The sequence below is a fragment of the Gorilla gorilla genome, chromosome 6 (assembly GCF_029281585.2).
Source record: "Gorilla gorilla gorilla isolate KB3781 chromosome 6, NHGRI_mGorGor1-v2.1_pri, whole genome shotgun sequence".
Lineage (NCBI taxonomy): Eukaryota > Metazoa > Chordata > Mammalia > Primates > Hominidae > Gorilla > Gorilla gorilla.
In genome coordinates this window covers 108,084,460-108,099,226 of record NC_073230.2, presented here as the reverse complement: position 1 = coordinate 108,099,226, position 14,767 = coordinate 108,084,460, and the positions used below count along the sequence as shown (strand labels likewise).

The window sequence follows — 14,767 nt, the reverse complement described above, 5'->3', positions numbered from 1 at the left end:
TACAACAATACTGCAGATGGAGTTTATAAAGTTTTCAATGGAAAAGATAACATAAGTAAAGTTGCCATAATCGACACATATAAAGGTAAAAGGTAAGTATTCTGGTAAAATGTGCATGTATGTTACTAGGGTACTCTTAAGCAGGAATAGTATTCATTTAATATCTCATAAGACATAGGCATCAACCTATAGAACAGACCTGGTTATAATTCAGCTCTGGAAACTCCTCTTCTGCTAGGTATTAACTCTTTAGTTGTGGTAACTGGTGAGTTCACACCAGTGCATAGCTGCTGACTATCAGCTCCACTTTAAGGTTTGGTTCACCTTTCTGCACAGGTTATGGTTGTGTTACATAAATCCCCAAAGGGACTATTTTTTCATCTCTGCTACATATCCAGCATTACAGTATAATTATTCTTACAATTAGATAACCATAAATGAAAAGGTAAAAAAAAACCAACACATCAACTGATGGTGTAGTAGATGGAAACTTTTTTTTACTTTTTAAATCGAGCATATCGAATTCCATATTCCAGTGGCATGACCTAAATGTGTCTATAAAGATGGAAGCTTAATGAATCCAGGCAAGTGCTTTCATGACCTTCCCCCTGTAAATAGTCTTTAAATAATTTTCCTATTGATAACTCAGCTTTTTTAACTTTATCAATGCAAAAATAGAATGAATATTTCAAGTGCAGTTCTACAATGTAAATACAAAATGTGAAAATGAAGACTTTGCCACCTTTAAAGTGGTAAAATAACAAATCAGCTTCCTAAGCCATTATTTCCTTTTTTTTTTCCCTAGCTCCAGCCTATTCACCTAAAGAATTTATAATTTATCATATATGTAAACTAGGAAGAACCCTAATAAATATCAGGGGAACAAGCTTTCTTCTCCATAAAATTAACAATTGTGTGTTCAACTAGTTTTTTTCTGAAAAAGAATAAAGTGATCAAAACCAAAAGAGATGAAATGTTTTTATTAATATAAAGTAACCCCTACCTCAAACTGAGTCTATCTAATGATTGCTTTTAACAGCTAAATATTACTAGTGGAGTACTTTTTCTTCTAAAGAGTCCACAGTTACATACTTTTATAGAAAAAAGTCAGTAGAGGGAAAAAAAACACTTCTAAGTATTCACTTAAAAGGAAATCACAGCAATTTTTTATATTGAGAAATAACGAGCATTTCACTCTAATATTACAGAGAGACGTGGAGGGGAGTTGCAAAGCGCTCCTAATTAGAGTAAGAATTTCACATCACTTTAAGATTGTAAGGTTGATTTAACTCATGGTAAGACTGAACATGATTAACCACTTATTTTGTTTAAAAAGTAAGCAATGGCTTGTCTTGACATGTCACTGTCAGGAGTGGAAAAAAAGTTTTTCCATCACCAAAAAGTGAGGATGCAGGGAAACTATTACTATTGTTTTTATCACTTCCAGATATATATAGCTTATTTAGACAGAAAAGTATAAATTAATAAACTCTTTCCTACTTTAATGCCAGTCCATGAGAGAATTAAAGAGAGGAAGGGGCAAGATTATAAATTAATCATCTACATGTTTTGAATGTTTGCTGATCCAAACATCCGCTTCTTTCCTCTTCCCTGCTTCTCTCTTCTGCCTGCCTTGTACTGAGCTTATATCAGTTACCCACTTAACACTTTCCTTCTATTCATTCTGAACACTTATACTACTGAGTAATTCACGTATCCCATTGGAAAAAAAAAATTTTTCCCATAAGTAGAGATCTAAGTTTCTGATAAATGTTTTTAATTTTTTTCTTATTCCAAGATGTTTCTAATTAACACCTGGCAGTTTTTATTTTATGATCTGGCTACCTAATGGCATCAGGTACATTGCAATAAGATAAAAGGTTCAAACAAAACATAAACAGAATTAAACATTTCTTAAACTTAGTACTTGTCACATTTAAATGCATCATATTAACAGAAGTATTGAATTATAATAGAAAAAGTAATGTAAGAAAGGTGTTCTTTAAATAAGAATGTTTATTCATTGTCTTTTTCTATTCCTAGGAATCTGTCCTATTGGGAAAGTCATTGTGACATGATTAATGGTACAGGTAAGAATATTTGTTTTGTGGTCATCACAGTGAATCCACCTCCATTTCCCACAAATCCACCGTTGTACTGACAGTGTTCTGAAAGTTGAGGGTGTGTGTTTACTTGCCTTTATATCCCCACAACAAAATTCAGAGTCACTATTTGTATATAGGCTAAATGTCTGTTCAATGTGATGGGATTTGTAAAGATTAATCATAAAAAATTAGCCCTTACTGCATGATTCAGAGAAATGTTTGCTTTGTAAAAACTTAACTGCCATCCTGGCAACAGAAATAAATGGTAAAAAACAAACAACAACAAAAAACACTTTAGTTACATTTCAAATATTTTATAAATAGTATACAGATAAGTTAGAATTGAAAGAATTAAAAAAAGCTAATTACAAAATAGAAAACATATCTAAGCAAAGCTTATAGCTGAGCTAGAATAAAGTTGCAAGACAGAACCATCCATTTTTGGATGAGGTGGTCAGAATGAGAGAGAAAACAATAACAAAGTCAGATGTCTTCTTAACTGTGAAAAATATATGTAAAAAATGAGCATTCGTAAACTTAGATTTAGGGTATGGTTAGATCAGGCTTATTCCCCTTCAAAGTACAGGTATGCCTATTAGTTTAAGAATTAAGATTTTTAAAAAGCAATGGGAGGCTGGTCACGGTGGCTCATGTCTATAATCCCAGCACTTTGGGAGACCAAGGCAGGTAGACTACTTGTGCCCCGGAGGTTGAGACCAGCCTGGGCAACATGGCAAAATCCCATCTCTACAAAAAAAATACAAACATTAGCTGGGCGTGCTGGCACATGCTTTTAGTTCCGGCTACTTGGGAGGCTGAGGCAGGAGGATCACTTGATTCCAGGAGGTGGAGGCTGCAGTGAGCTATAATTGCGCCTCTGCACTCTAGCCTGGGCAATAGTGTGAGACCCTGTCTCAAAAAAGTAAAATAAAGGTGGTGGGAATCGAATACCATGAAGTAATTAATATCCAGAGGCAAGCTTTCAACTACTAGGAAACAAAAGCATGAAGTTTAGAAAATTAGGGAATATCCCATAGGAAAATGATATAACAAAGGTAAAGACACTTAAGTAAAAATGAAGTACAGAGAACGTTTACTTTGCCAAAGGTATGATTATTGACTTCGTATGCATACTTGATTCTGTCATTGCCTTGTAAACAAAAAAAGCAAACAAAAAAACAGCAAAAACACTGTTGGATTTGCAGGTTGTTGTTGTTGTTTTGATAAAAAAAGCAAACAAAAAAACAGCAAAAACACTGTTGGATTTGCAGGTTGTTGTTGTTGTTGTTGTTGTTTTTTTTGAGACATAGTCTGGCTCTGTCGCCAGGCTGGAGTGCAGTGGTGCGATCTCGGCTCACTGCAACCTCTGCCTCCCGGGGTTCAAGTGATTCTCCTACCTCAGTCTCATGAGTAGCTGGGACTACAGGCATGCGCCACCACACCCAGCTAATTTTTGTATTTTTAGTAGAGACGGTTTCACCATGTTGGCCAGGATGGTCTTGATCTCTTGACCTTGTGATCTGCCCCCCTCGGCCTCCCAAAGTGCTGGGATTACAGGCTTGAGCCACCGCACCTGGCCAAGGCTTTGCAGGGTTTTGAGCCATAGGAGTGGGCAAATAAGCTATTTTCTAAGTAAAGCATTTCTGGAAATAAATTTTCAAGTCCTCAATACTACCAATGCTAGTAGTTGTATAAGCGGAATACTTAGTCCTTAGATGCAGAGATAAATATACTGTGTCAATCCCAGTAAAGGATTATTTAAGGAGAAAAATCTTTAAAAAGAAGATTCATTGACAATAATAGAAATGCATGAGCATCAGGCATGATGTTAAAAATATCTATGGGGAAAATAGGGCTGATACAAACTAGGAAAAGAGGGAATTTGGACAGAGCAGGGGATGATCCCTGTGAGAGAGATTCTTGCTTATGGCACTAGGGAAAAGAAAGTAATAAAACAGTAAGGTTCTAATGTGTTTTCATCGTAATTTAGAAGTGCATCCTCTTTACCTTCTTCAGTAAGTTTGAAAAGACTTAAAATGAAAGTATTGGTATACATTTAGAATGTTTCTTTTGGGAGGACAAAAAAAAAAGCTCTGCAAATATCAGCTATGTTGCAGTCATTGTCCATGGTAGTTGCTGGGTATAATTAGGACATAATCTTCAATGATATTTTAGATAATGATCTTAAAAGCTTTTCAATGCATTTTTCTTTAATTATTAAGAAAATGGAAAAGCAGTTGTTGGCAATGTCCATATGGGGGCTTATATTTTACTTGTCACAAGAGTGTAAACTAATGAAAACAAGGTCACAAGGTTGACACACTTGCCAGAGAAAGAACGTACAACGCATAATCAAAGATGAGACTTACCATTTAAAACTCATTCAATGATGGCTCGTATTAGTGATATTCATGTGAGAAGTACATGGAGGAGTTAACTATTTCTTCATATATCCAATGTTTGCCATGGATCATAGCTGTAGCAAAAAGTAAATTCAATAGATGACTTTTTTATACACTTTCAAAGCATTTGAAGTTCTGTTTAGTGAGAGAACTTTAGTAAATATTTTTAGAAGTATTAATCAGCCATTAGGACAAATGAGAAAAGAAAATCACTACAAATAAATGTGGACATGGCAGGAGATCCAAATGAACTTCACTGGAAGAAAAGTGCCACTCTACTGGTGGGGTAGGGCATTTCAAAAAACAAACACAGTTAGCCTTAACATTTCATGTTTAAGTTTCTTTTATTTTGTACCGTTAAATATGTATAGTATGTAGATTTGCTGTTGACGAAAGCAGCCGCCAGCCATATGTAACTGTTAAGGACTCAAAATCTGGCTAGTATGATTTGAAATGTGCTGTAAATATAAAATGCACAGTGGATTTTGAGACTTTAAGAATTTAAAAGATTTTATAATGGTTACATGTTAAAATATTTTGGATATTAATAAGTTAAATATAGTTTTGTTTTGTTTGAGACAAAGTTTTCCACTTGTCGCCCAGGCTGGAGTGCAATGGCATGATCTTGGCTCACTGCAGTATCCGCCTCCCGGGTGCAAGCAATTATCCTGCCTTAGGATAGCTGGGATTACAAGCACCTACCTCAGGGTAGCTGCCTCCCAAGTAGCTGGGATTACAAGCGCCTACCACCACACCCAGCTAATTTTGTGTATTTTTAGTAGAGACGGGGTTTCACCATGTAGGCGGCTGGTCTCAAACTCCTGACCTCAGGTGATCCACCTGCCTTGGCCTTCCAAAGTGCTGGGCTTGCAGGCACAAGCCAGCATGCCTGGCCAGTTATTTCTTTTTACCTTTTAAAAATGTGGCTGCTAGATAAATTACTTAGGCAGTTTGCATTACATTTCTGTGGACTACACTGGAGGAGAGATTTCTAGGTTTTTTTCTAGAACACATATTACATCTAATCATTTGCCACTCGATTTTTAAACAGATGCAGCCTCATTTCCACCTTTTGTTGAGAAAAGCCAGGTATTGCAGTTCTTTTCTTCTGATATTTGCAGGTAAGACAGATACTGAAGTATGTCTGAGTCAGACCCCAGGTGACAAAATGCAGACCAAGAAACTTAAACACAGCGCAGGAAATTCATCATGTTTATTAACTAACTCTTTGCAAAATATTCTTCTGCATCCTCCAATTTTTAATAGTACAAATCATTTTTTTTTGCCATTTCTATCTAAGCAAGAACCATTTTGCCTTTTAAAAACTAAACTAGTAGTCTATTAACGATCAAGTCCAGAAGGGCATGCCCAATCTTTCTAAAGACATACAGAGAAGATGATGCAAATGTAACAGAACTGTGTTAATGTGCTCTGCTCAGATTTGTGGGGCCCAGTAGATAACACACAAGCACTGGAGCCTTTACCACTACCCTTGAGCCCAAGCTCTGTCCCTAAAGACTGTATGCTTGTGGGTAGGCATTTAACATCTCTGAATTTTTTTCTTATCTGTACAATTTAAGACAGCAGTATTTCTTCATATACGTGTATCTGGGGATAAGAAAAAAAATGTGTATTGAACCCTATGATAGACACTTGGTAAACGATGGAAATGTACCAGGTATATATCCAGCATGTATATGCATACACTCCAGTGAGTGGTCTTTCTTTCCAGGATTAATTAAGCCATGAAAGAAACTATTTCATTTAAACTGATCACAAATAAAGTATTTGAAGGAAGTCCTATAAATATTTACTCTATTGGAGAAATTGCCTGTGAGAAGTAACTTGGGTATAAATAAACATGGTACTTCACAAACAAGAATAGTTCATGCTTGGCTATTGAGTTTTAGTATGTGTTAAAATTTCCCAATCACTTTTTTTCTAAGAATGAAACAAGAATTTAAAAGAGTATATGATGTTTCTAAGTTAAAATAAGAATAAGAAAAATGAATCTCCAGAATGTAAGTTCAGGTTCCTGGAATGCAGCTCTTTTTTCTCTGTATTTAGGTCAATCTATGCTGTATTTGAATCCGACGTTAATCTGAAAGGAATCCCTGTGTATAGATTTGTTCTTCCATCCAAGGCCTTTGCCTCTCCAGTTGAAAACCCAGACAACTATTGTTTCTGCACAGAAAAAATTATCTCAAAAAATTGTACATCATATGGTGTGCTAGACATCAGCAAATGCAAAGAAGGTGAGTAAATATCCTCAGTAGCACAGTCCATATCATAATTTGTGATATTCTTTAAAATGAGAACTTTACCATAATCCTTTAGCAACCAAAATTTAAAATTAAAGTAAGAAAGTAATTAGGGCAGAAGAATGGTGGCAGAAAATTTTAGTGCTGATTTTGTATTTTGGGAAGATCCCACTTGTGTTTCAGTATTACAAAATTTAGTTAAAACCACACCAGTATTTCCTTGTGGCTGCTTTTAGATTTAGGGTGAAATGAAAATAATTCCGAGAACACATTAAGCATCCTGTTATTCATCTGTCCTAACGTTTTTCACTAGAAAATGGTACAGGTAAATGTATTTTCAGTATGTATCTAAAGCTAGAGTTAAACATGAAATTTGGAGACTAGCTTATCCCGTACATATTTATCATACTAACATGAGTGTGGAAGAAGAAAGAAAAAACTAGTGTTAAATAAATTCTTAGTCCATAGACATATTACTGCCTGAAAGGTGTACATATATAGTTGAAACTTTGGGTTCATCAACAAAACTTTCCATATTGAAAATTAATACTGAAGGAGTTTACAGTAGAAATCAACTGACATAATTCTTCCCCACCCATGTTAAAAACCCGATATGTATTTTTTAATGCAAGAAGCTTTAGTTTTGTGGAAATATTTTTTGAATTATATGTGAAATGAAGGAAGTTATTAATTCCAATTGACTCTTAAAACTTGTCTTCAGGGAGACCTGTGTACATTTCACTTCCTCATTTTCTGTATGCAAGTCCTGATGTTTCAGAACCTATTGATGGATTAAACCCAAATGAAGAAGAACATAGGACATACTTGGATATTGAACCTGTAAGAAAACACATTATTGATCTGATCACATTATTGATCTGATTTGGTTGATATTTTAAAAAATACAATACAATTGAAATAAAAATAATCTTGTCGATGATTATTTATTCAATAATATTTATTGAATCACATTCTTGAAAGTTACTGAAACTTATGTCGATTTCTTCCTATTGTTTATGAAGTGATTCTAATTGGCTTAAAATAATTTTATATAAATATTTATGCTTAGATGAGGAGTTATTGTATATTATGCAAAAGTCAAAGAGTATATGTGAGTTTGACTATACTTATTGTCAAAATCTATAAAATTGTTGTAGTGCAACAGTTTTAATCATCTTTATTTTTGTATTTTCCTTTTCAAAAAGTAAATGAAATTCTAGGATTTTAGTAGTCATGTTTTAGTTTCAACAATGACACATGGATTCTAACTGAATATATATTTGACCAGGAATTATCTGAGATCTTATATTTTGTTGCTGATTTTTGATTTTTTTTAAAACCATTTCAAGTAAATCACAAATCTAACTAACTAAAACCTTGACATTCGATTGGGCAAATAAATTGTGTGTATCTATATGGATGCATGTGTATACAAATATAACTATATATGCAGTTTTAAAAGTTTCAGTTAGTCCTGTTTAACCTTAAGTTACTACCTTCTCTTCTGCTGTAAGAAAAATAAGTTTTGAATAGTATAAAAGAATGTTTTTAAAAGTTGGTAATTATTTAGTTGTTCTCTTTTTAGATAACTGGATTCACTTTACAATTTGCAAAACGGCTGCAGGTCAACCTATTGGTCAAGCCATCAAAAAAAATTCAGTGAGTCTCTTGAAAATGGTTATTTTGATATGATCTGTAGTATCTTCTTGTAAGAACATGAGTAAATCTATGTAAGTAAGTGGAAATAACATCTGATATCAACTTATCTTTAGCTTAACGTCACCAAACAATCATTATTAAATGCTTATGACAAATTTCACCTATACCTTAGTACCATATCTCGTGTTTATTGAAATGGTTCTTGCACAGATTTTGGAATGGTTTTATGGTTTTATTTGAGCATTTGATAGCATCTCTCATTTTGTTAGCTGCCCAAATATTTCTATGACAATAAGTTTTGGAATTCATATTTCAGTTCCCTGAGAATTTATTGAAAGGAAAAATCCACACTTGGGAAAAAAAATGTGATTAGAAGACATATAAGAGCAAAGGAAGTCAAAAACAACTATATTAAAATTTAAATGAGTCATTACAGGAACAAAATCAAATTAGCAACAGCAACTAATTTATGAACATTTATTTTAAAGTTTGTTATATATAAATATTAGTTTATATGTTTATAATTATTTTCAACGTATATTACAGAGTATTAAAGAATCTGAAGAGGAACTATATTGTGCCTATTCTTTGGCTTAATGAGGTTTGTATTTGCAGCTGTTAGTCATTAAGAACAACCTTCTTTGTATATAAACAAGCTCTTGATGTTTCAAAAGAATGTATAGTATTTAAGGCTATATGTATTTCCATTACCCGTATGGATGAGTATACATTTATTTAACCTATTTGAGATGATCCAATTGAACAAAAACATCAAGTTTGTGTTAGTTTTCAGTTTTTAGAAAACATTTCCTATCATTTAAGATTTTCTTCAAAAATGCTTCAAAAATGCATCTATTAAACACATTTTCTTGTTGTAACATTTGTCTTAGGACAGTCTATCCTATTGCCTGACAAGGTATTTTTAGTATAAATCCATGCATTGATAGCTATAAAAATAGGAAAGGCATTGAATAAGTCTTTGGAGCAAATGAAACTGTTGACCCTTTGATAGTTCTGAAGAGCAAATGAATCCTAGTACATTGAAGAGTACCGTACTCTATCTATCTGGCACTTAATTGCCTTTCTTGACTTGCAAAAGGAATTCCATTAACTTGCCTTATAGATACTGATGACTAACACCAATAGAGGTGTTAGAAAAAAGGGTGATAGGCAATTGAAGGGTTTAGTTTATTTTGTTTTACTAATGTACCCAAATAATTTTGATTATTAACTTGATTACAGACTGGGACCATTGGTGATGAGAAGGCAAACATGTTCAGAAGTCAAGTAACTGGAAAAATAAACCTCCTTGGCCTGATAGAAATGATCTTACTCAGTGTTGGTGTGGTGATGTTTGTGGCTTTTATGATTTCATATTGTGCATGCAGATCAAAAACAATAAAATAAGTAAGTATATACCAAAAAATATTGCTTCAATAGTATTAGCTTATATATTACTTGTTTTCATTTTATCAGAGAGAAGTTGCATATTAGGCCATATATATTTCTAGACATGTCTAGCCAATGATCATTTTTAAATATAGGTAAATAAACCTATAAATATTATCACACAGATCACTAAGTATAGCTTTAATTCTGGGAGAAATGAGATAAAAGATGTACTTTTGACCATTGTAACAATAGCACAAATAAAGCACTTGTGCCAAAGTTGTCCAAAATTGACTGGTTCATTTCTCAATTATACAGCTAGTTATATATTATCTGATATTTAAAAGTAATTGACTAGGAAATGGTTTCATAAGAACAGGATTGCCGCATGTAGACATGCTGGCCGTGCATTTTCCAAATCCAGAGAAGTCCTGAACTAAAATTTGAATATAATAGTATCAGGAAATAGGGGAAAATAGTGTTCAACATAGTAGAACCAAGTACTCAGAGTTGTGTACAAGAGTTTTGGCAGAATTGTAGAGAGACTTTAGGCCTCTATGCTTTAGATATTAGTGTCCATGCACTCTTAAAGATGAATGAATGCCTGACCTTTCCTAAAGGAAAACCTTTTTTTAGTTATCACAGGTAGCTTTGGTGTTGCCTGTGGGGGAGAATTTTTTACTTTCTCCCTATTTTTCTTCAGCCCACCTCAAGGCAATGTAAATAAAAGCAGTATGTGTGTTATAATAACTTATTTAGTTGTTTACTGTGTGCCAGTACCATGCTAAAGATTCTTTATCTCACATAATCCCTAATACAATTTCATGATTTTCCAATAGCCTGGATTCATCAGCATCCATTCTACCTTCTAGAAATGTTCCATGAAATCATACATTTTAATTGTTTATTACCAAAGCATAAATCAGTGAAAGTGGAATTTGGGGACCAATAATTTCCTTTTGTGAGATTGAGAGCTTATGTTTGAAAAGGCAACCTAATTTTTGGTTCTAATCACTTCTACCACTATTTAGTCACCAAAAAGACAATAATTCTGCATCCAAACTATTTGGACAGAATGGCTTCGAAATGCTAGCCTAAAATGTTCACATTATAAAAAGTTAAATATTACCTTCAATACCTGTCAGTAGCCTACTGACAAATTATGACTAAACAAAGGTATTTGTAGGACTATGTAATAGAAAATATCATCCATCCGCTGAAAAGTAAAACAAAATAACAAAAAAACTTGTCCTAATGGGAAAGCATGCTTAATAAAAGGAAATGCAGAAGTTACAAACATGTTTTGTAAGTATTCAGAATTAAAATTATGTGATACATTTTTATGATTGCTTAATGATCCTTGGATGTCAGATTCCTTGGGTCTATTTATAGCTAAATTATAATGAAAAATTCAAGGCTTGCTGGAGCAACTTTGTCAACAAATATATTAGTTTTGCTTATATATTTGATTTTTATGAGGAAAAATTACTACCCTTTTTTACAAGCAGAGAATAAACTGTTGATTACTTGATTTACTAGATTTAGAAGAATCACAAAAGATGTAGATTTTCTTAAGCAAAATTCAGCTCTTAATATCATAAAAATTATATCTTTGGGCAGATTTGTAAACAATAGGAACAAGTAAGAAGACAGGTATGTAAGAAGGAGCAAAGTGTAAGACGGTGGAGCTTTAATGTGTGGTTTTACTCAGGGAGTCACAAGAAAATAACCCAATGGTCCTTTTGAAAGTAGTACATACACCTTTAAATGGAAGTTGGTCTGAAGGGTGTGGAGATGCTGGTCCAGGGCAGATGCACTTTAGCTACCATTCCTTGCCTGGTGTGTGCTGGTCTTGAGGGTTGAGAAGCACCCTTCTTATGTGCCTTTCTGGAATGGGAATGTGTTTTGCCCTGTTGGTGAAGTCCATTAGAGAACTTCTCTCTGCAGCTAGAGAAATTGAACTGATTAATAAAAAGTGTGATATCTAAGATATACTGCCACTCTACAGGCAGTAAATGATTCTTCACATTTGTGCACGAGCTACATTATGACCCTTGGTAATACCGACCAACAGGATGAAAATTAGATATGCTTTACTTTTACAAAGCACACCTTATCTTTTAGTTGAAGAAATGGTGGCACTATTTCTTTTTTTGCACTAAGCAACTGCACATTTCAAAAGGATTATTGAGATGTTATGAAAATCTTATGAAAATCTCTACCTTGCACAAAAAAAACCCCAGCAGCTTTTAAAATTCATCATTTCCACAACTGAATTGATTTCCGTTTCTACAGAACTGGCTCAAGCACAAACCAATTTGTGTCGTTCTGATTCAACAATTGGTTTCTGGGTGGCCAATTCAGAAGAAGAGTGGGCATGCTCAACAAATCCTAGGCCCTGCATTCCTGTCATCCTCATCTGGGGGAAACACCATCATCCCAGTAGCTGCCCTATTCAACTGCAACAGTCTCCAGGACCATCAGCATACTGCATTTCATGTGCACCAAATATTTTGAAAGACAGACATTTATAAATAATTGGCTTATGACTCATATTTCTCTATGAATACCTTCATGCAGCAGGTATAACTCTTTTCTTTATGGGCTTAAATATTTTGTCACTGATCCTGCAAATGGACATCATTTTAGCACACTAGCGGTTTATATTTTAAGGACCTTCATTCTCTGTTCTGCACCTCTTCTGGAAATTGAGTAAATTTTGCTTTTTTTTTTTTTTTTTTTTTTTTACTCAGTTGCAACTTACGCTTGGCATCGTCAGAATGCTTTTCTAGCATTAAGAGATGTAAATGATAAAGGAATTATTGTATGAAATATTACAAAGCGTAGACTATGCATTGTTATTCATTACATTTTTTGCTATCATAATCGCCTCATAAAGACTGGTTTCAACCATTAAAATATGTTCTTCCTTAAATTCCTGTGCTTTTTCTAGTTCCTGTTGTGTCATAAAATGTTTATCCTAATTTTCTGTCTGAAGTATATTTTATCTGAATCCACATTTCTTTATAAATCCATAGTCCTTGCTGAAATATGCTTTCTAAATTTCGACCAGTTTGTTCTAGGCTAATTTTTTAAGCTAATTGGATGAAGAACAAAAAGACATTTGGTTTCATCCTTTACAGCAGTAGGACAATTGCAAAGGTTTTTCCTTTTTCGTAAGGAGACACATTAATAGGTAACTCTGCTTTCTTGAGCAGGGGTTCACTTATTTTGAGAGCATTAGTTCTCCTAAAAAGCTCCAGCATAGAAAGGGAAGACAAACCAAATTCTATCTTGTGTTTTACCCACAGAAGGATACAGGACAAAGGAATAGTAACTGGCCTGTTTGGATACTAAAATTGAAAATAACTTTTAGCCTCCTTATGATAGCCGCCAGAGTAAATGTTGAGCATTACTATAGAAAAGCCACAAACCAAGAATCTACGTGTTTGGAAAGATCTTTTGCATCTCTGAAGGTGCTTAAAGCATACTTAGTGCCTTTCCTTTTAACTGGGAAGATAAAAGTATCTGTCCAAGATATTAATATGTAAGATAACATTGTAGACATGTTCTTCTGATAATACAAGGTTTATTCTATTTGCATTAGGATATTTGTGGACATGTCCATCTAATATAAAGGAAAGTTTTTTAATCATTGAGACATGTAGGGCTGAGTTATATAATGTAGAAACTTCTAAAGATAATTGGATGAGAATATACATATTGACCTGTATATTATGACTAATCATGACTCAGATCTTAATACAGGGATGATCTCATAGCATTTAGACATCAGAAAAGGTTTTGACCTATATGTCTTTAATATTGTTTGAACACATGTATAATCTTTATCATTCCTCAGTGTTTCATTTCTAAAATTCTGTAAAAGGAATATAAGAGGAAAGACAAGTCATATACAAAGACAACAAGATTAAAAATATGCAGTAGGAAAAATAATTACTTAAAGAAGGGGAGATTTTTTTTTTACATGAAATCTGGGCTTTGGATGTGTGTGTGTGTGCGTGCACACATATGCACTGTGGTGGCAGTGGGGCAATTTGGGGAATATGTTACGTGTATGACTTTGTTTTGCCCTGGCGAAGTGAATGTTGTTCAGAAAGGGTAAATGTTTGGACACTTGCAATTGCTCACGGATGAATTTATATGTTTTAGTCATAGAAAAATTGTACCCTTTGATAGAAGCACATTTTCTTTCCAAAGTTGGTTATTAACCACAGAATTATAGCAGTTATTCATAACTTAAGTTTGACAATCAATAGCATCTGCAAATGGATTAACAGATTAGAGAATCAACAGCATCGGAAAATAGGTTAATGCATATTGCTTCTAACAAGTGCATGAAGAAATAGAAGAAGCTATGTAGCTTTCAGTTCTGACAGAAAAGGGTGAAGGAGGGTATCATTTCAAGAAAAAAAATAGCTATGCACACAATGGTTATCTCTGAAAATATTTGTATTAAAATGTATATACATGGCCAGGCATGGTGGCTCATGCCTGTAATCTCAGCACTTTGGGAGGCAGGTGGATCATGAGGTCAGGAGATCAAGACCATCCTGGCCAACATGGTGAAACCTCATCTCTACTAAAAATACAAAAATGAGTGGGGTGTGGTGGCCCATGCCTGTAGTCCCAGATGCTCGGGAGACTGAGGCAGGAGAATCTCTTGAGCCTGGGAAGCAGAGGTTGCACTGAACCGAGATCGCGTCACTGTACTCCAGCCTGGTGACAGAGCGAGATTCCATCTCAAAAAAAAAAAAAAAAAAAGTATGCACGTACAAGTTTCTTAACCCGTTATCAATGTCTGAGCTACATAATTATCTTTCTAGTTGGAGTTTGTTTTAGGTGTGTACCAACTGACATTTCAGTTTTTCTGTTTGAAGTCCAGTGTATTAGTGACTCTGTGGCTGCTCTCTTCACCTGCCTCTTGTGG

The 14,767-nt window shown here is 34.1% G+C and overlaps 1 protein-coding gene across 7 annotated transcripts in view; it reads left to right on the top strand.

Annotated features, from left to right (window-relative positions):
- Window positions 1-12,751, top strand: part of CD36 (CD36 molecule (CD36 blood group)) — a 191,877-nt gene extending 179,126 nt beyond the window's left edge. For all 7 annotated transcript variants that reach the window (XM_063708677.1, XM_063708676.1, XM_004045654.5 and 4 more), the window contains 9 exons: window positions 1-92; window positions 2,044-2,090; window positions 5,559-5,628; window positions 6,575-6,762; window positions 7,490-7,608; window positions 8,354-8,427; window positions 8,974-9,028; window positions 9,670-9,834; window positions 12,112-12,751. In XM_063708677.1, the coding sequence (XP_063564747.1) occupies window positions 1-92; window positions 2,044-2,090; window positions 5,559-5,628; window positions 6,575-6,762; window positions 7,490-7,608; window positions 8,354-8,427; window positions 8,974-9,028; window positions 9,670-9,834 (810 nt within the window). In that variant the 3' untranslated portion in view covers window positions 12,112-12,751. The remainder of the gene's footprint in view (window positions 93-2,043; window positions 2,091-5,558; window positions 5,629-6,574; window positions 6,763-7,489; window positions 7,609-8,353; window positions 8,428-8,973; window positions 9,029-9,669; window positions 9,835-12,111) is intronic.
- Window positions 12,752-14,767: the final 2,016 nt, after the last annotated feature.